General features: G+C 49.9%; 9 protein-coding genes across 9 annotated transcripts; 4 read left to right on the top strand and 5 right to left on the bottom strand.

Moving 5' to 3' along the window:
- Positions 1–810: 810 nt before the first annotated feature.
- Positions 811–1,151, bottom strand: BDQ94DRAFT_146611 (uncharacterized protein). Its single transcript, XM_026766859.1, has one exon. The coding sequence runs from the start codon at positions 1,042–1,044 to the stop codon at positions 823–825; it is 222 nt and encodes a 73-aa protein (XP_026624781.1). The 5' UTR covers positions 1,045–1,151; the 3' UTR covers positions 811–822.
- Positions 1,152–2,381: 1,230 nt separating this feature from the next.
- BDQ94DRAFT_56556 (uncharacterized protein) lies at positions 2,382–2,885 on the top strand. The gene has a single exon (XM_026776066.1). The coding sequence runs from the start codon at positions 2,485–2,487 to the stop codon at positions 2,767–2,769; it is 285 nt and encodes a 94-aa protein (XP_026624782.1). The 5' UTR covers positions 2,382–2,484; the 3' UTR covers positions 2,770–2,885.
- Positions 2,886–4,004: 1,119 nt separating this feature from the next.
- On the top strand, positions 4,005–6,646 carry BDQ94DRAFT_160441 (uncharacterized protein; the record flags this gene model as incomplete). Its single annotated transcript, XM_026769219.1, has 9 exons — positions 4,005–4,055; positions 4,597–4,772; positions 4,881–5,047; positions 5,231–5,363; positions 5,464–5,735; positions 5,838–6,029; positions 6,110–6,152; positions 6,245–6,331; positions 6,424–6,646. The coding sequence occupies 9 exons, from the start codon at positions 4,005–4,007 to the stop codon at positions 6,644–6,646; spliced, it is 1,344 nt and encodes a 447-aa protein (XP_026624783.1).
- A 428-nt stretch (positions 6,647–7,074) lies between these two features.
- Positions 7,075–7,654, top strand: BDQ94DRAFT_146615 (uncharacterized protein). The gene has a single exon (XM_026766860.1). The coding sequence runs from the start codon at positions 7,313–7,315 to the stop codon at positions 7,550–7,552; it is 240 nt and encodes a 79-aa protein (XP_026624784.1). The 5' UTR covers positions 7,075–7,312; the 3' UTR covers positions 7,553–7,654.
- Positions 7,655–8,127: 473 nt separating this feature from the next.
- Positions 8,128–10,049, top strand: BDQ94DRAFT_56577 (uncharacterized protein). Its single transcript, XM_026776067.1, has 2 exons — positions 8,128–8,804; positions 8,872–10,049. The coding sequence occupies exons 1-2, from the start codon at positions 8,232–8,234 to the stop codon at positions 9,367–9,369; spliced, it is 1,071 nt and encodes a 356-aa protein (XP_026624785.1). The 5' UTR covers positions 8,128–8,231; the 3' UTR covers positions 9,370–10,049.
- Positions 10,050–10,480: 431 nt separating this feature from the next.
- BDQ94DRAFT_146618 (uncharacterized protein) lies at positions 10,481–11,233 on the bottom strand. The gene has a single exon (XM_026766861.1). The coding sequence runs from the start codon at positions 11,007–11,009 to the stop codon at positions 10,752–10,754; it is 258 nt and encodes an 85-aa protein (XP_026624786.1). The 5' UTR covers positions 11,010–11,233; the 3' UTR covers positions 10,481–10,751.
- Positions 10,802–15,116, bottom strand: BDQ94DRAFT_180213 (mRNA-binding protein RRP12). Its single transcript, XM_026773567.1, has 3 exons — positions 14,999–15,116; positions 12,971–14,881; positions 10,802–12,918 (listed from the first exon to the last, which is right to left on the bottom strand). Exons 1-3 carry the CDS (start codon positions 15,059–15,061, stop codon positions 11,089–11,091), a joined length of 3,804 nt encoding a protein of 1,267 aa, XP_026624787.1. The 5' UTR covers positions 15,062–15,116; the 3' UTR covers positions 10,802–11,088.
- A 768-nt stretch (positions 15,117–15,884) lies between these two features.
- BDQ94DRAFT_171831 (U6 snRNA-associated Sm-like protein LSm1) lies at positions 15,885–16,721 on the bottom strand (the record flags this gene model as incomplete). Its single annotated transcript, XM_026771835.1, has 4 exons — positions 15,885–16,058; positions 16,148–16,263; positions 16,342–16,410; positions 16,490–16,721. 4 exons carry the CDS (start codon positions 16,719–16,721, stop codon positions 15,885–15,887), a joined length of 591 nt encoding a protein of 196 aa, XP_026624788.1.
- Positions 16,722–17,245: 524 nt separating this feature from the next.
- BDQ94DRAFT_56648 (uncharacterized protein) lies at positions 17,246–18,610 on the bottom strand. Its single transcript, XM_026776068.1, has 2 exons — positions 18,510–18,610; positions 17,246–18,379 (listed from the first exon to the last, which is right to left on the bottom strand). Exon 2 carries the CDS (start codon positions 18,135–18,137, stop codon positions 17,493–17,495), a length of 645 nt encoding a protein of 214 aa, XP_026624789.1. The 5' UTR covers positions 18,138–18,379; positions 18,510–18,610; the 3' UTR covers positions 17,246–17,492.
- Between the last annotated feature and the right edge of the window lie 680 nt (positions 18,611–19,290).

The raw sequence follows: 19,290 nt of genomic DNA on the forward strand, positions 1-19,290 counted from the left end.
GATACATCACCTGGGTGGGCCGATCCTTTGTCCTTTTTCTCTTTTCTCCCATTTCATTTTCTTTCCTATTTTTTTTTATTTTTTTTTTTATTTTTTTTTTTCCCACAGTACTTCCCTTTTCGCTCTTTTCCCTTTCTCCCCTACTACTACTACTACTACCCTTCCTCGCCTCTCAAATCATCTCTCCCCTCCCCCCTTCTTCCGCACTAACTAGTAGCAACCGCACGGAACCACGAAAATACAAGAAGCCACCTAACGGGCTAATACATTCTCTTCTTCCCAACACTCGTATCATTTCTTCGGAAAGCCACACTCCCCCCTTTGGGACTTTTTCGCAGCTTTGCCATATCAGGGTCCCAGTGCCGGCAGACTAACTAAAAATGGGCACAGTGGGAGCTTCTAGCGACGGGTGGATAATAAGGTATGACTTTCTTTCACCATTCAGGAAAGGAGTGATTCATGATGAGCGGCTTCGGGCCCCTATTCTCGTGTCGGATCCGAGTGCGTTTTTCCAAATCAAGTCGCTCCTAAGGGACTCGACCAGCACCCGACAACAATTCACTTGGTCTACACAGTATATTTATACCCCCCAACAAGCTTTAAGTCGGATGGAGTAAGAATGTAAGAGCGAAAAAGTAAATTAAAAGAAATAAGAAAAGAAAAGAAATGTCAACCAGCAAGTAATATAGCTAGGGGCATTTCTACCCCATACTACAACCCCCTAGTAGTACTACTATCCACCCCCCCCTGCCTGGCAAAGAGTGAGTGACAGTCACCCTCAGCCCAGTGGAGAGGCAAGGCAAGGCACGGATTCCCTCCATCTTACATACCAGATCGCAAACCCGGCCGACCGGAGCTGCCACCCACCCAGTTATCCACCCATTCTTCGCAACCGGCATACGGTGATGAATGCCGCCCAGCAATGTACCTGAAACACGATAGCAGGAGGACAAACAATGCATTGACAATGTGGTCGGTATGTGGGTTACTCGGGCAGATTTGTATAGCAAGGGGGTGAGCAACAACCCTTTCGACGGAGCACATCGGGTGTTCTATTCTTGTCCAACGCAGTGCTTGCTTGCTTGCTTGTCTGCCTGCTTAGGTACAGCAAAGGAGTCCAAATATGCATGCACATAATTCAGGCTAATCGCTTACGCTAGTAGATAGATAGATAGATAGATAGGGAGCTTCATTTCTCTCTTCCTCCCACCTTCTCTATATCATGAACTACAAACTAGATAGACAATTGTACAGCCCAGCACATAGCACCAATACCACCTTCTGGGCAGCAGGGATTCGTTGACTTAATTAATTGTCACCGTTAATTAAATCAATCCCTGTTTTGATTAGCTAGTTAGTTTCTTGCAGCTTATCATCATCACCCATGCGCGCACGGCGCTTACTTTACGAAGCAACTTCCAGCCGGGGGTGGAGAGGGGGCCCATATGCAACATACAGCCCGACAAGCGGACAGGTAGGCAGACACGACAAGACCAAGTTAGTAGACACCGACGCCCGCATGAACATCGCTGTAGGTAGGAAATCTAGAAAGTGCAATCTAGGCAATAGATGCATAAAAAAGAAGAAGAAGAAAAAAATAAATATTTAAACTAACTTTCCAGATTCCACGACACACACAGACACGCCCACCCCCGACATACTCCGTACATATTCTGTTCCACCTGTACGACGCCTTTTGACAGGCTGATCTGATGACTGCCGATGGTTTATGCAGGTATGCCTGCTGCTGCGCCAGTTTGCGCACAGGGACCCAGCCAGCGCTAGGGACCAAAAAAAAAAAAAAAAAAAAAAAAAAAAAAAAAAAAAAAAAAAAAAAAAAAAAAAAAAAAAAAAAAAAAAAAAAAAAAAAAAAAAAAGAGAAAAAAAAAAAAAAAAAAAAAAAAAAGCAGGAAAAGGGAAAAGAAAATATAAAACTATGGAATAAGAGTAAAAAGTAAAGAATTTCTGAATCCGTGCAAGTGAAATATAAAATTCGAAAATGGAAAAATCAGAACAAAATAAAATAATTCAGAACTAAAAACGGACGTGACAGGGCAACCAACCTACCTTCCTTACTGACTGCTAACCGCCAGCAGGAACTGGGCTGTCATGGATTCCATGAGTCTCGTCTCCTCTTTTCTTTACCCCCCGAGGCCGCGCGCGCGCCGCGGCGCCCCTCTCCTCTCCGTCTCTTTCTTCCCCCTTCCCTTCTCTTTCTTCCCTGCTATTTTCCCCGTTCTGCCAACGTTACACAACATCATGCGGATCCACTCTTTAGTAGCTGCTTCTGCCGCCGCTTTCACACAATCCTTCTTTGTATGTATGTACTTATGTACCTAAGTATGTAGGTAGGTAGATAGCTAGGGTAGGGATCACGATTCTTGGTAGTTTCCCTCCCTGCCAGGTCTGCCTGTCTACCTATCTGTCAGGGTGTCTCACAGTCCCAGCCCGCTGGCCGGCTTATGTACCAAGCAAGTAGACCACATGTGTTGTATATATCCACATCGAGAAAAGAAAAAGGAAAAAATAAATCGACAGGTCATCATCATCGGTCAATATATTTCTCCCACTATTCATTTGTCATCTCTTCTCTTCACATCTCATCGAGATGCTTCCAGGAAGATAAACCTAATCACTGTACGACTTGAGCGAAACCTTTTTTTTATTTTCCCTTTCCCCAAACCAATCATAAGAACAGCAATAGCAATAGTAATAACCTCAAGCAGGCTGAGTAGTTTCAGCCCCCAAAAAGTAGCTAAGGTAGTCTAACTAACATAGCCCTTCTAAGCCCTCCACTGTCGATTATGATCGAGTTACTAAGGGGCATGGTAGTATCTAACATTTAGTCTACCCCTCAGGCACAGACCACACGTTTTGGGTCTAGCCGACCAACCGAAAATGTCACCTTCGGCATGGCCCGGCTTCCGGTGACGGCGACGGTCGCGGTCAGTCACCATGCCTTGTGTGGTATTGGCGCCTTGGTGCCTTGACCCGCTTAGCTAATCACGCAACTGTACTCACTAGTCCTAAAGAGGGATGTAGGGTAGGGTAAAGTGGCTGTTCTGCAAGCGCAGTGCACCACAAATGCAACTCCACCCCCCTACTTTTCTCCTCCCATTATCACATTTTTTGGAACGAGCTCGGGACCCAGTGAAATGCAAAATCTAATATAGACAGATATATAGATATTTGTATGGTTCTAACCTAACCTACTACGAAGTTAGTAGATAGAGTAATAGCTGACCTAATAATGACCCTATCCATCATCATCATCATCGTCTTCGTCGTCGTCGGCTAGACCACGCATTTCATACACCACACCATAGAGGCTAAAATAATAAAGTTTTTCTCTCATCCCTAGTCTAGCGGGTCACTTCTCGGACAGATTGTGGGCTAGTCTATCCATCTATTTATTGGATTTTTTTTCCTTCCCATGGAACGCTACTGCCATGTGTAGTCTAGAAAGAAGTCAAATTTGAATGTATGACGCGATTCTAGGGGGGCTAGAATGAGTTCTTGCTATAGGTAGGTAGTTATGTAGGTGGATACATACTACTTAGTCATGGTAATTTGAGTTGAATTTAGTGAGCGAGCATGCTTTATGTATATTGTGATTTCTTTTGATTATATTGGAGAATATATATGCAACAGAAACATTCACAACCATTGCATACTTACATGAGATAATCTGAAAGGCGATCACTTCCCTTCCTCCCCTTCCCCCCCTCCTTATATGCTGTGTGTAGAAAAGGGGCGGGAAGACAAACCGGAAACACGAACCCATCGACGATCAGCGATCACATCAGCTGAGATGGGATGCGATCAGATCAGATCAGATCAGATCACACCAGAGATCAGCTGCGCTTACTTACTTACTTACTTAGTCACCTGGTTAGGTAAGGTAGGTAGCCAACTGTTGTAACTGAGACTGATGAAGTAGGTATAGGTGTGGTATGTACAGCAAGTAGGTAAGTAGATGCAGGAGAGTAACCTTAACCGTGACGATGAGTTACCACGTAGATGGTCCTGGTGTTGCTACTTACATCTTCTCGTGTGTGTGTGGACTGGGACTGGGTTTGAAACGGAGGAAGCATGATGTGGCTGTAAGGGACGGGGAGGGATGAGGTCACTTCTTATGTGGTTTCTGTGGATGTGTATATATGTATGTGTGTGTATGTGTAGGGTGGGTGTATGTGAGAAGTAGGGATGGATATATGGATAAAGGGTTGTGACTAAATATATAGGTTAGTCACGATGGATGGTGTAATGAATATTACTACTATATAGTGATATATTTATGTAGTAGTGGATGGACTCAGATTCAATAGATTGCTTCGGATATTGTTTAGTTGTTAGTTTTTAGAAGACGCTAGTTCACGATCGTTACTGAGAAAATATCGTACCTTGAAGTCTAACGCTACTACAGACCTAGTAGTCTTTGGAATGTTACTGTACCGTGTTTCTCCTGAACAGTAGCATCGTGGAAAGTAGAGCTTTTCATGTGAAATGTCCACCCACTATGCTACAGCTATAAGTATACAGTAGCACAGCCGACTAGCCAATCGACGGCCAAATAGTGTATATCCATTCATTCAGAGCCAAGAGAAAATAAGTAACAACAAAGGCATTCTTCAGACACATGTAAATGTGACATTTTTCGCTTCTAGAAGAAACCCAGAGATCCTTGGCTTCACTAGTAACACTCCATCTACGGTGTACAAGGCAGGCATCAATTCCGGGCCTGAACCGGGGATCTCACCTGATTGTTCCCGGTGAAACAACCAGATTCCGGAGGAATATCTGGTGAGTTATAACAAGTTACAGGAGATCCTGCCGATGACTTAATATGCAGCTGATGGGGCGAAAGAAAAAGCAAACAGACACCCGGGAAATGGCCAGCCACAGCAACTTATTCTGCCGACGATGGGGCCTATGTTACTTGCTGATTCCACTAGTGTCTGCTGTGACACCCTCCAATGGGACGCAGGGGGGAAGATGAAAGTTGATGTGTTATCTAGGCACTTTTTCATCAACTCCTTGCAGGTGGGTCATTTGAATGTGGCGACTGTGTCGAGACAGGACTGACAAAGATGTGACGGGCAGTTCAAGCATTCTGAGTAGTCAGTGTAAATGTCTGAAGGCTTGAAGTTTGCTTATTGAAGAACTGCTCTGTGAAATTCTGCTGGATTTCCCAAGAACTCCGCACCAGACTGGGCATCCTAACAAATAGCGCTGAACGCGGTCGCTCCGATGTGTGAAATGCGTGCACTTCGACAACGACTGAAAAGAAAACAGGTGTTGGTCTTTCTCAAAAGGGACATGCGGCAGACACTGAGCGCAACTAATCTTTCAGACAGATCAAAGTGATTAGATCGACGAAAGTGACCCATCGCGTCAGATACCCCTGACAGCGAGGAGTCTTGCATGGATATATGCTTCAACCTAATCTTGGGTCAGCGACAGCGTTCAGAAACGAAATCATGACAACCGCGAGATTTATGGTCTGCATTCTTCTGTTGGGGCCATATACAATATCTCAAGCCGCCACCATCAGCGGCTTGTACGCCACTTAGATCCTGCAACCAACGTTGGCAAGCCACAACGGCAAGGCGTCCACGTATTGAGAACCCCGTACATGCTAGCGTGGGACAAGCAGAGTGTGATTGGGCATTTGTGCACCCGAGGAGAAGAGGGTCAAGGACCAGCAGTTCACATGGCATTCAGACGTCAGGAGTGTTGGTTGGGGGGAGTTCCGAGGAAAATGAAGGGTGGGTGGGATAGAGGTATATGCACAGTGCTACCCTGTACCTTGTAGCATCCCGGACATCGTTCCACAGGGGAACAGCCAATATGGTTCTGTGATACTTGCATGGAAGCCATGTCTACAATGCGGGATCGGCCCTATGTCCCTGGCCAAGAGTTACAGGCGCAGGAGAGTTTCCACATCCGAAGTCTGGGCGTGGCAGCCAAGAACAGTCTGGATCTGGCGGGCGAGGGGATGGAACCAACGGGAGAAAACGGTCTGAAGAGTCGGCCAGAACGGAGGCTGATCACGAGCAAATCAAATGAACATGGGCCCTCAAGCCATGCCACGCAATAATACGCACAGAGTCCAAATCTGATGCGGAGGGAAAAGTTGGGAAAAGTCTGTCGTCATGTCGGCTAAGTCAGAAGGGCACATGGCCGGCATATGGCAGTCGTAATCTATCTCTCGGCAAGAGAGGGGGCGTGATTAGGCATACAGAAGGGTCGCTAAGCCGGGTCGATTGATTCGAAACAAGTGGTTTGGCAGTGAGACTGGCCGAGTCGGTATGTTTAGGATTAACGATGGGTTACCCATTTGTTGATAAAGTAGCACAGCATACTGAAGGACAAGACTTTGGAGACCGCCACCGGACATCTGGTTACCTAATTTATTGATAGGATCGACCAGCTGGACACGAAGCAGAAACACCACCCAAGCCGGGTATACGGCTTTTCCAAGCAGGAGCATGCCAGATGGATAGATACCCGGCGGGGCTGGGCTGGGCTGGGCGCCACTCGTCGGGGAAGATATGAAGAGGGAGAAAAGAAGGGCCAAGCTGCGTTTCCGAGGTTCAGAGGCAGCCCTGGTCATCGAGATAATTCATTGTATGTTTGGTCATGATCGTCATGATACTCGAGTCGAGGAAGAAAAGCATATCTAGATTTGTTTCACCCCAACATACAAAGTCATAGTATTTGACTGCTCTCCTAGTGGATGGACTCGGTTGAAGGTGCTAAAAGAGGGTATGGCGTTGCGATGCCCGGGAGAGGATAGATCGGGAACTTGTAACGACGGCCACAAAGAAATACCTCGATTAATGCAGATGTATTATTAGTTAGTTGGGGGTATTTGGCTGCGGTCAGCGCTATGCTAGATGTGATCTGGTCGTAATACCGCCAAGCCGACCAGCCAACCTCCGAATGCGGATCACGGACACGCTCGCAATGCCACCATCCAATCAAGGACCGTTGCTCGTCCACCAAAATCCCCGCAGGGGCTTGGCATCTTGGCACGCGGTACAGATACGGTAACATTGCTCCTGCAACACACCCCAAACACTGCACACGGTGGTGACGGGGCTTGAAATTCCAGACGAAGACGAGGCAGGGAAATACTCTCTTCCTCCTTCCCACCGAGGGGGAGATGGAGATGAAAAGATGGAGAGATAGGAAGAAAGTAGAAGAGAGGGTGGAGCTGAGGAGAGGAAAATAATCTCTCTTTTAACTCGTCAGCAAGTGGTGTGTCTGTCCTCTTTCCTCCCTTCATTTCTTTGACTCGTTCACTTTAATGAGTGTTATCTTCCTTCCTTACACTTTACCCCCGACTCCCGATTCCTCTCTCCCCGCTACTCCCATTCTGCCCCTTCCGGTAGCTCCTTTTCCCTCCCTCAAGCTCCCTCAGCCTACTAGCACCCCATTCCTTCCCTCCGCTCTCCGAACCCGAGGGGGGAGAAAATCTCCCCCTTTCAACCTTCGAGAAATCCTTGGGACCTCGCACGCCATGGTGTTGGCCGTGACACTCTCTTGACGTTGCCCATGCCAAGGGCTCGGCAGCTGGGCGTCTTGGCGGCGAAAAAGCAGACCAGAACCAGAACTACTCTATCCCCCCCCTCCCCCCTTCCCTTCCGCTGCAGTTGTTCTGGGACGACGACAAGACAAGACCAACCGGTCTCTTGGTCCTGTTCTTGGACGTTCCGCTCTGTCTCCTTCTGTCTTGGGAAGGGAAGTGAATGAAAAAAAAAAAAAGTCGTCCATGGCATTCTTCTTATAAGTCACCCTGCCTGCCCTTCCGCTCCTGTCCTCCATTCCTCTCCTCCCCCTCCTCCTCTCCTCCCTCTCCTCCTCTCCCTCCTGCGCTTCAAATCCTCCCTCCCTCCCCTTCTCCCTTCTCCGCCTTGCTCTGGAAACTCTCCCTCCAAACCCTCCACCCAGTCCCGTCAGGGCGATAAGCTCCGGTACATGCCTTGAGATCGTTATGCCCCTTGCACCCAAAGCCATGCGGTGAACCTCATCCCTGCAGCTGCTCTCTTCACACAGTATCTCTCTCTCTGTGTGTGTACTCTCCGTACCACCTTGTGTTGCTCCTGCGGCATTTCTCAAGGGGGTAGCATTTCCTGTTGCGCCCTTGTTTGCTCCACCGACTCCCCTCTCTACTTTCCCTCTCGGTGCCTACCTATTACCCCCCTCCTTCCTCTACTCCGCCCGTAATGGAGCAGCCGGCAATGTCCCAGCCTGCTACCCACCGTCAAGATGATAGTCACCTCGTGACAGCTTATTTTCCGAACCCAACACCCACTGTGCCTGCTGCTGCCGCACATCCTCCCCCACACTTTCTGCCGGCGTCCTCCTCGTCGCCATCACCTCACCACTTTCATTCGGAGGTTGATTCCTCTCCATCGGAACTTCACTATCTCGACGACTCCCTTCACATCTCACATCCTGAATATCAGCAGCCTCAGCGGCATTCTCGACGACAGCATAGCCTATCACACCAAACCCCACAGACTGGGGAACATCTATATCCGGAATTGGGGCAGGCTTCGGTGCCTCCGGAGGCGTCGGTTGCCTCGCCTTATCACGAGAACGGCTCCGTATTATCGAGGGCTTCAGGTGCAAGCGAAGTCGGGCGCAAAGAAGGGCGCGTTCGTGGGAGGTGGACCGATCATTCGTCATATATGTCGGGAGATAATCACCCTAATGGCGCATCTCGCGTACATAAACGAGCGATTCATGACGACGACATAGCGCCGGAGGAAGAGCCGGATGCGCTGTTGATGCTGGTGAGCTTCGTCTATTTCCTCCGAATGTCTAGCTATTCGGGCCGTAGCTAACCGCACTGGATTTTAGTTTCGACTCTCCATTCCCGTTCCTGTATTCTCCTTCTGCGCATCGTTGTACACCATCTTCGGCGTGCTCTTCGTCCTGCTTGTCTCACCGCTCCGCATTTGTTCCTGCATACCATACTTTCGGGCGACGTCCTTCCGGGCACAGCTGTGTGGTCTGCTGATACCCCAGTTGCATATCCATGAACGACTGGTCTGCTTGCGACAATCTTCTTCAAGATCCTCATCCACCCAGCCGATATATGATCCGGAGGGATCCTATGTGGCCGAATCCATCGACTCGTATTCAATTGGAGGGCTGCTCACAGTCCTCCTTCTATCGCCGTTCCTATCCATCGCCATAACTCTCCTGGCTTGGATTGCAGCATTTTTCTGGATCTTCGCCATGGTTCTAGGCAATCCAGATGGCACAGAGCGCAAAGACGATGGCCGAGCAGCCGTTCTCGGAGTCTGCCGATGGTGGCAGATATGGCTTGGCAAAGCCCGTAAGCCACTCGCTTAGCGTATCCGTGTGAACCCCCCTTGTGGATATGAAATTTGCTTTGATCAAGTCAATCCCGTTGTTTGATGCCGGCATGATACCAACGTTTGGGATATGTGGAATGATCTTCTTGAGGCGCTATCTTTCGAGTTTTTATTTCGATTTCACCCCCCCATTTTTTTTCTTATTCTTTTTTTTTGTCTTCAGTCACATGACTGATTTTGAGGATTCCCTCCGGAGTTGGGATATTGGTCGCCGGCGCGGGGAGTTTATCATCCTTATCGCCCATGAATCACGGGCCATCGTAGAGAGGGAACGCTACTATTATGAGTTTCAGAAAGCGAAGGAAGGGAATCTAGGAGTTGAGTTGGGTCAAAGCTGTCTTCTGGTGAAGAGAGCTTACCTTTGTTTATGTGTTCTTCTCTTTTTTTCCCTTTTCATGTACTCATACAATACCGAGTGAGAATTGATACCCACATTTTGTTGTTTTCTTCTTCTCCTTCATCCTCCTTCCCCACATAGCATGGACTAGTCAGCTAAGTTAGTTAGTACCCGATCAATTATGGAGTAGAAGCAGATCGATCACCTATCTCACCGCACATCCATACCAAACACAGAGTAGGTAAATAAGACGAGTGCAGAATGCAACAAGGGAGAAGAAAGAAATCTTAGAGAAGGTGAAAGATACTCCACCCCGCTTGGAAGGGAAAAAAAATATTAAACAAATCTGATAGATCAGATCGACGTTTGTTTTATTGTATCACCTTACGTTGCGCTCGGGAAGGATTAATCCCGGAAGAAAAGGCAGGCAGGCAACCTGCATAGTAGTAGTAAACTCTATGCCGGTACCGAGAGATAAGGTCAATTAAGCGCGAAGATGGGTAACTTAAAGAGGTTAGTTGGTATGTGTTCAGAAATAAGGAAGGAAGGAAAGAAAGATTGAATAGGGAGAGAAAGCACTAAGTACTAAGGCTATATGTTTATATAGCCCAGATACTATAGCGGTCATGGTTAGTAGTTATGTACCGGGATTCTGTGACGAAATGATCTTCTTCCTTTTGTCCGGATGGTATGTATGTATGTATGTATGTATGTATGGTGTTACCTTACTACTTGAAAGTATTGAACGGATGGAAGATATACTATACTATACTATAGTATACTGACTGCGTTATTTTCAACTAGGGAGACACACAACAATTGGACTGAACTGAACGAACTGAAACTCAAAAAACTATGAAAATGGGAGCAGCAATAGCAGCCAAAGGATAATGAATAAAAAAAAGGGTATATGAAGATACACCTAAGGGAAGGAATGATTGAAGCACACAGCACGAACCACCTCACACTGAAAAGAAACTAATGACTAACTCAACTCACTGACTGGAATTAGCAAGACTTAACTACCATTTTCTGATCCGCAGTGAAAGAAGGAATAGGGACATGGTCAGATCAATCGTATCGTAAGTATGTATGTATTCACAACAAATATGGGAAGAAAACATAACAAGATAAAAGGTAAAGAGGTAAAAAAAGGTCTCGTCATACTCCATACATGACATGATGAACTTTGAAAAATGACTTTCATTGACTATTCGGTATCCAGTGCCGTTAAAATAATGCTTTTTGAGTTGGTATGTGTAAAAGGTATGACTGATCATGAACTTATTGATGATATATCAACTTAGTTCAGTTGTGGGGGGTATGTGGTTGGAGGGTAGGTGCTGTTAGTCGATAGGTTTATCTCCGGTTGCCACCACGGAAACCGCCGCCACGGCTGCCACCACGACCGGGGCGACCACGGACGGGCTTGCGCTTTTGAATGCGTCCGGCGCCGCTGGGACCGTGAGACTTGGGCATGCCTAGGCCACGACGGCCAGGACCGGGCCGGGAGGCGGGGCCAGAGGCGTTGTTGTTGTTGTCGTTGTCGTCGTCCACGTCCATATCATCACCGCCCTTCTTCTTCTGAGACTGTGCCATCTTGAGCTTGCCACGTTGGCCACGACGGACAGCGTCGGGTCCGCTGACGGCTTGCACGTAGGCGTTGATACCGCTCTCTCCAGCGTTGTTGTCCAGGCCAGCGGACATGTCGACATCCTCGTCATCACCGCCAAGGATGAGACGGCCGTCGGAATCGACCTTCGCGTTGCGCTTCTTCCGGGAACCGGGGCCAGTGTTGAGGAAGCGGACACTGGGCTTGGTGGTGGAGATGTTGGCCAGAGCATCGGGGGCGAGAAGGTCGAGAGGGTTGTCTTCGGGGGACATTTCACGAATGTACTGCTCGCTCTGCTTGTTGGAGCGCTTGCCCTTGCGGCCCTTGAGCGCATGAGTGACGCCCTCCTCATCGACGTCAATCTCACTGGCATCGTCGTCAGAGTCGAGATCGGAGTCGTAGACAGCCTTGTCGAAGGCGTTGCTGAAGGACCTGCCGCTCTTCTCTTCCTGTCCGGCGGGCTCATCATTCTCCTCATCGTCCTCGCCGTCCTGCTCGGCGTTCTTCTTCTTCTTGCGTCTCTCGCGCAGCTTCCGGATGTTGACCACCAGCTTCCGGTCGGCCTCACCAACCAGCTCCTCCACAGCAGCGGCACCGAAGCGTCGGATAAGGCGATCAAGGATACCCTTCACCTTGCTGCGGAGACGACCCTTGTGCTCCTTGCTCCAGACCATCAGGTTGGGAACCAGGGAGTTCAGGCGCGCACGGAGTTCTTCATCGGGAAGAACCACCACGGCGACCTTGACGAAGCCGAGCACAGACCGGACAATCTCGCGGTTGTTGCTGGTAAGGAACAACTCCACGGTCTGGACCAAGTCGGAGCGGACGGTAGGTTGGAGTTGGGTGTGGAAATCGAAGAACAAACGAGACAAAGCTGTGACGGAGGCAGCAACCATGTGCGGCGAGCTACCAGCCAGACCGGCAGACACCATGGTGAAGAACTCCTCAATCGTGGCGGGAGCATCAGGAGCATCGTTGGGCATGTGTGGCACCAGGGAGTTGCGGATCTTGGTGCCGGCGGGGTTCTTCTCTTCGTCCGTAGTCCTCTTCGCCAAGTGGATGAGCAGGTCGAACGAGGCTGTCCGAGCCTTCTCATTGCTCTCCTTGCAGCCCAAGACAACTTCCGAGAGAACGGATGGGATAAAGTGCAGGTCGGAAGTCGGCAAGTAGGTGACGAGTTCGTAGATCGCCAACATACGGTCCCGACGAGCAGATGCGGGAGTCTTATCTGCCGTGCCCAGGACAAGCGCCTGAAGCTCCGAGCTGCGCTCGCGAAGCGCGGCGCTTCCAGTCTCCGTCTGGGCCAAACGGGGGATCAGCTTGTATGCCTTCTTGATCAGCTGCTGATCACCAGTCTGTCCGTTGAGAATAGCCGCGGCCATGGCAAACAGGTTTGCGAAGCTGGTGCGGGGCAAGTAAATGGACATAGCGATGACCAGGTCGATCAAAGTGTGCGACGTAGGCGGCATTTTGTCACCAGAACCAGTCTGCTGATTGCCCTGCTTGGCTGCTTCAGTCTCTGAAGCAACCGATGACTCCAACATCGAAGTGACACGTTCAAACGTCTCGTTCAGCTCCTGTAGAAATATTAGCAAGACTGAAAAGCGGAAACTGAGGATAAGAACCAACCTGCTCAGGGGCAATGCTCAGATAAGCATTGATACACTGGAGAATATAACCTCTGTAGTGCGGCAGAGTTTGGCTGTACACGTTGAACAGAACCGCCAGCAAGTTGCTGGCGAAACCAGCAAGATGAGCAATGTTCTTTTGCGCAGCCTTCTTGGTGATTCTGCGCTGGAGGATCAGATCATCCTCGTCCGTCTCAACAGACAAGATGGCCTGGTTCGACTCCGCCAGATTCTGCAAAGCTCTGCAAATATCAACGCGCAGGTCGGTCTGCTTGTAAAGGACGTTGGAGAGGAGCTCCGCAAAGCCCTGGTCGAAAGACTCGGTCAGATCTAAAGGAAGCTCACAGTAGCCTGGAAGGATAGCCCACGTCTGCTGAACGAGGGTTTCGAAGATCTTGACTTCAACGGCCTTCTCTCTCGCGCTGAATTCCATGACCTTCTGGTACAAGGCTTCACTGAGAGGGACGAACTCGGAACGGAAGTGGGCAAGGTCGGTGTTGGTGACATTGTCGCGGAGAACCGGGAGGAGCCACACGCGACCGGGCTGGCCATTCTTCTGCTCAATGATATTCAAAGGCAGGATCTCCAGGACTGCAGCGGGGCCCATGGCCTCGATTGCGCTACCAAGAACGTTGTCCGCTTCTTTCTTTCCCTGGAAAGACTCGTTGCTGCGGAGCTCTCCAACCGTCTTGACAATATCATCCAAGAAAGGGCTAGAGCGCCACTTGAAGCTGTCGAACAAAGCCGCACACACGTTGAACACTTCCCGCCATGCTGCCTGGTACTTGACAGAAAGCAGATCCATAGCAGCCTTGGCAATCTTCTCGAGTGTCTTCTCATCGTAGACGGAGGGCTCAATGATAACGCTGTTGGGAATGCAGTTGGCCAAGAACGAGACCAAGCATTCAGATGCCGACACACGGATGTTGCTGGAGGGCGAGGCCAAGTAGCCGGAAACCATGTTGAACAGAGCGGGCAGCTTCTCAAACGTATCCTCGGGGCTGGTCTGAGCAGAGACGTCGTAACCACGGGACAGCACGGCAATCCACGGCGGCAGGAGCTGCGAATCGTTCTGGGCGGGCTTCAAGTCCGTGATCGCCTCCAAGAGCCGGGGCAGCTTCGAGGACGAAAACTCATTGGCCATGCTAGAAAAGATCACCTCGAAGACCTCGAAAGCACCCATTGTGATGAATTCGTTCGTGGACCGAGAAGCGTTCATCAAGAGCTCGCACAGCGGCTCGATCTTCTTGCTGGGCCAACCACCGGATGCGACCGCGAGCGTCTTCACCAGTTGCAGGGAGTGGATGACCAGGGGGTCGTGGGTGTCCCGGCCGTTGGGATCATGACGACCGCGCTTGGACTTGGCTGCAGCCGTGATGCTATCACTCAAGGTGCGCATAGCAGTCTCCGCACACATATCGGCAGCCGGGTGGTCGAGGGAAGGACTCGGAGGAGGCGACTTGAGCACCTTGACCAACGCGTCCTGGGCACGCTTCCGCACCTTCGGACGGTGATCAACGGCCAAACTCAGCAGACCAGCGATCGCACGGCGCGGGCCGATCTGTGTGTGAGGAAGGTTCCAGGCTGCAACATCCTGGGCGACCAGGAGGGACTCGAGACAGCCGATGGAGGGACGAAGAAGCGGGGCATCAACTTCTGGCAGGGAAAGGGCAGGGGCGAGACCGGTGAGGATCTGAGAGAACTTGGCGCGGAGAATTGAGGCAGGGACATAAGCGGTAGTGAGATCGAGGAGATAAACGACGGAGGTTGCCAAATCCTTGTTGACGATGCCTTGAGTAGCGGAGATCGACTGGGACAAAAGCGCAAGCAGCGCAGCAAAATAGGCGGTGGGAGAAAAGTCGGCCTTTTGATCGCGAAGAGTGTCTTCCACTGCAGACAGCACCACAGCCGTCTAATAAGGAGATTAAAATCGTCAGCAAAACCAAGGCGATATAAGAAGGGATCTAGTGAGGCCTCGAATTGGTGTGGGCTGGGAGACTCCGCGGGATGAGGATTCAACGGGACTTACATGGTGCTGGTTCTGCAGCTTGGGAGACTTGATCTTCTCAAGCTTCTCCGCCAGGGTCGCCATGATGGGACGATCAACCGACGGGCAGTTGAGAAGTAGATCCAGAAACCTGGGACGGAGTTAGGGAGGAGGGAGAGGAGGGAAGAAGTGGTGGATGCGGAGATTTTTTTTGTGGTCCGGCTGGATCTTTTTGGGCGGATGAAAAAAAGGTACGGCGCTTTCTTGGCGGCGCTCTATCGATAAACCCCGATAACACCAAGCCAACAGTATACCCAAGTCTTTGTCTACATCAACTAGCTCAATACACTACAATTAACTGAATGGCTGTGAATGTAGTCAATGTCTCACTCAAGTGGTCCCGTTCGGAGAAGATGTAGCCTAGGAAAGTAAGGGAAATAATACTATGAAAATGCGTAATCAGACATGACAATCGTCAAGCGTAGCCTCCACCCATACAATCACACACGTCTTGATCAGACTCTCTTTCTGCTGGAGACAAGCTGGGATCTACTCCAAAGCCGTCCACGAACCCGTTGTGTCGACCATTCAGCCAGTCTTTGTTGTGCGCTCCCACTGGCCTTCCGGTGGAGCTCGTCCTCTTCCTCTCTCTATCTCACATACAGTCTTCTTCCTATCGCACACCTTCTCACAGCAGATCCTTCAACTCCGCCGCCACTATATTGAGTCACGACATCGCCTGACTCTGGCGAACGGTCCCGGAGGGCATTTCAGACCGACCAAGTGCCAACTGATACCTTGAGGCCGCATAGCCCATCACACATCCACCAAGTGTCTTGTGTCGCGTCGCTTTAGAATTCCCTAGTTGGGACGCGACAGATCTAGCACGGATGTAGAAAAGGGAGAAAGACTGAAGCAGACATCGTGTCTAAAACAGTATCTCTCCGCTATGCTCCGGCTCAAAGCCCAGCGTCTGTAGCTTTCCATGGCGCTTCTTGTCGCCAACTTTTCGAGCACCGTCTTCCTTCTTCTTCAGCTCAAACACTTCCTGGAACGACGCGCGCTGGATATGAGGGGGAATGTCATCTTCTTTGTCGAGATCCTGTAACCCGGAGAAGCAAGACACGCCAATTAGCCAACTCCTCGCCCTAAAAATGAATAGCGAAGAAGATGCATGGAAGGTTTGCGTACGATTTCACCCAGAAGCAAGACATTTTCACCCCGAACGAGAAATATACCGCGCGGGATATCGGCGTAGAGGTTGCCGGCATATAGACGTTCAATGGTATCCTGAAGGACAAGGTTTGCTGCAGCAGTCACATAGCAAGGGTCGCACAGTCAGATATATATCATCAACCGGTATTCATCTATCATGCGGCGCATACCGAACTGATCCCAGCTTCTCAGAACTCCGATCAACTTCCGCCCGTCTCGAAGGACTAGAACTAGCTTCTCTGGAAACCACTGTCAGATTGCGCCCGTCTCCATCTGTGAGATAAGCCCATGGGGGCCAAGTGAACAGGTATAACGCACTATCTGTCAAATCCAACAGCTGAGCAGCGGTGGTGAACATCTGCGGCGGTAATTGCGGGGGACCTTGCGACATGGGTCCGAGCGTGTTGTTCTGCGGGGGAAAGCCCTGCGGCGCATTGCCATGGTGGGCACCGGCGGGGTTCTCATTCATTGGAAGGCGTTCCATATTTATGTCAGAGGCGGGCATAAAGCAGAAGGTCGGTGTATGTGGAAAGGCAGGTAGCCATTGCATTGCTGCTGCGGCCGGTTGAAGGAAGTCAGTGACGGGTTGGTGGGTGTTTGTTCTGTTTGTTTGCTGCTCGTCCAAACCGTCGATGGACAGACTGGACAAGTTGTTTCAATTGTGCGAACTATATTTTTCCTGTATTCGCTGAAAGATGTAATATTAGGCGATTACTTAACTGGTAATTAGATCTAAGCTAGGGCAATGTGCATCACAGTTCTTCTTGTTGTACGCAATATCTATGGTGGAAAACCGGTGATGATGGCAGTATAGAGGGTCTCGGCTCGCGATAAGCCATTGATTCCGACTGATGATATTCGATGATTCTGCTCCATTGAAACGAATATAGCCTCTGGGCAGGTCAGCGGAATGTTTATACCAGATCCCTATCTTCACCTGGTCCCGATCAGGCAAGATCGATCTAGTAGTCGCAGCATCTTCCTGCCGCTTCTGAGCAGCATAGTACTACTATATAACCTCGCCTACTGTTAACTTAGAGTACTACAGAGATCATGACACAGAATCTAGCTAATGGATATGTCATGAAAATATAACTGTCAACTGCTATTGAAGACATTCGAACTCAACATTCCAACATAGTCCATATCATCCCTCATAATACCAGATTGTTTGCTTTTGATGTGATCGCTGATAATACACGACTCGATAAAACATATAAACGACATGCCAGAAGAGAACATGGCAATGAGCCTAGATGAGACAAAATGGAGGATTGCATGTGCACGCAGGTGTAGAAGAAAACAAACTTATCGCAGCTCATTAAGCGACGCTAACCCCTCGACGCTGGTTACGCATCCTCTCCTCGCGTCGCCGACTATACGGGGCACAGTAGGGCTCATCGGAGGACCCGATGCTCGCACGAACTGGTTCCTGCGATTGATGGTACGCAGGGCTCGAAGGTGGCGGTGGGAGCTGCATCACTTTGAACTGATCTACGCTGATGATCCTCAGACCATACAGGTACTGCATCAATTCAAAGTCAGGCCGACTGCCGGCTAGAGTGTGCCCCTGCTGATAGTGGGCCACATCGACGTGATCGAGCATTGCATCCCATGCTCTCGTTTCAGGGGTATCAGTAAACCGTTCCCCAGGACACAAGGGACAGCGCGCTGTCTTGGGAGGTTCGTGTGTGCGAAAGTGGCTGAAGACATGGAGTCTCCAGTCCTCGGCATTGTCGAATGTGATGTGACAGTCTAGGATATGGAACAAACAGATGTATGTATAGGGGGTGGTGCGATGGTCAGTGTGAGCCGGGACAATGAGGGCCCCGGTCCCATCATCCTCGAGGATCTCATGACCTGCGAGCCCGGACGCCCATCTTGTATCCAAGGATGCGCTTGACGAGGATGCAGGCGTCGAGGCAGTGTCGTTCGATAAAGAGGGGACAGCTGTTGACGGTGGCATTTTCGTTTCCCACAAGACGACACTTTCAGTCTGGCTCTATAAGACTAGAGCTTACTTTCCTCCTTTCTTCTCTGTGGAGGGTCAAGAATCCAAATGCGCGCGCAGCTGAGACTGAACCAAGTTCCTGATCACCGCCGAGGCACGCCAGAAGCGCCCCGAGATGGGCAACAACGAAAAAGCGATCCCGTTCGAGAAAAGTGGTCGAGAAGAGCCTGTTTCCCACATGCCTAGTCTGTGTGCAGCTGAGGGAAGACACAGAGCCAGTCATGGCCGTGAAGCTTGTCACTATTCCCCTGCTTGAGAAGCGGGGGGAGAAGATGGGGAACGGGAGCAAAGCAAGATTCCCCATGAGAAGAGAGGCCATTTCATTACCTTCTTTTATTATTTTTTTCTCCGATTTGATCAAAATGACCCATACATAGTCATTCAACGACGAAGCACCGGTGGATGAACCAGAGCATCACACAGCGACCAACCTTGCCAGGGAAGAGAAGGTGGAGGGCGGTTCAGCGACGGCCATGGTGGGTTTGAGGCTCCAGAGGGCACATGGCGGGGGAGGAAAATAAAAAGGGAAAAGTAGCGATGATGGACGAAGGATGGAGGAGAAAGCAGAGAGAGAACAAGGAGGGGAAAATCCCGGAAATGTCCGTCAACGATGATTAGTTGCTTGGGTCAGTAGTCAAATTCAACAAACCATAATCCACTACTAGTAGACTGCTAACTATGTATCAGCCAGCAAAGTCCATCCATCCAGCCCTGTCCGGGTTGCGGAGAGAAGAGGTGTGTCGAATACCATTCCGTGGATAAGACCAGCGACATGCCTCCACGACATCCACCACCCGCTTGCTTGGCTTGTTTGCTTTTTATTCTTTCCCTTCCCTCTGCTTTTCTCTTCTTCTCTGAAACTACCTACATTCCACTGACATATTTAGTAACATCTGCAACTGGGCAAACTGGACTGACTGACCATTCGGAACAGCTCACCACTTCCCTCCCATTAGCACTGTCTATCTATCTATCCATCAATCTATGATCGGGGATCCGGGATAACTTGATGGCATCATGTATATCTATCTCATTCTGACTGACGCAATCCCAGCAAGTTGTTAGTCCAGGCAGCCCCCCGCAAAACATCCCTGCATCGGACCACGCC

Source organism: Aspergillus welwitschiae (genome assembly GCF_003344945.1).
Source record: "Aspergillus welwitschiae strain CBS 139.54b unplaced genomic scaffold BDQ94scaffold_22, whole genome shotgun sequence".
Lineage (NCBI taxonomy): Eukaryota > Fungi > Ascomycota > Eurotiomycetes > Eurotiales > Aspergillaceae > Aspergillus > Aspergillus welwitschiae.

Excerpts from the sequence above, each read along its gene's own strand:
- BDQ94DRAFT_56577 (XM_026776067.1), top strand. The coding sequence starts at position 8,232 with ATGGAGCAGCCGGCAATGTCCCAGCCTGCTACCCACCGTCAAGATGAT. Across the intron at positions 8,805-8,871 it reads CGGATGCGCTGTTGATGCTG|TTTCGACTCTCCATTCCCGT; the intron begins GTGAGCTTCGTC and ends ACTGGATTTTAG.
- BDQ94DRAFT_146618 (XM_026766861.1), bottom strand. The coding sequence starts at position 11,009 with ATGATCAGTCATACCTTTTACACATACCAACTCAAAAAGCATTATTTT.
- BDQ94DRAFT_146611 (XM_026766859.1), bottom strand. The coding sequence starts at position 1,044 with ATGTGCTCCGTCGAAAGGGTTGTTGCTCACCCCCTTGCTATACAAATC.
- BDQ94DRAFT_56556 (XM_026776066.1), top strand. The coding sequence starts at position 2,485 with ATGTGTTGTATATATCCACATCGAGAAAAGAAAAAGGAAAAAATAAAT.
- BDQ94DRAFT_146615 (XM_026766860.1), top strand. The coding sequence starts at position 7,313 with ATGAGTGTTATCTTCCTTCCTTACACTTTACCCCCGACTCCCGATTCC.
- BDQ94DRAFT_56648 (XM_026776068.1), bottom strand. The coding sequence starts at position 18,137 with ATGCCACCGTCAACAGCTGTCCCCTCTTTATCGAACGACACTGCCTCG.
- BDQ94DRAFT_180213 (XM_026773567.1), bottom strand. The coding sequence starts at position 15,061 with ATGGCGACCCTGGCGGAGAAGCTTGAGAAGATCAAGTCTCCCAAGCTG. Across the intron at positions 14,882-14,998 it reads AGCTGCAGAACCAGCACCAT|ACGGCTGTGGTGCTGTCTGC; the intron begins GTAAGTCCCGTT and ends TCTCCTTATTAG. Across the intron at positions 12,919-12,970 it reads TGAGCATTGCCCCTGAGCAG|GAGCTGAACGAGACGTTTGA; the intron begins GTTGGTTCTTAT and ends ATATTTCTACAG.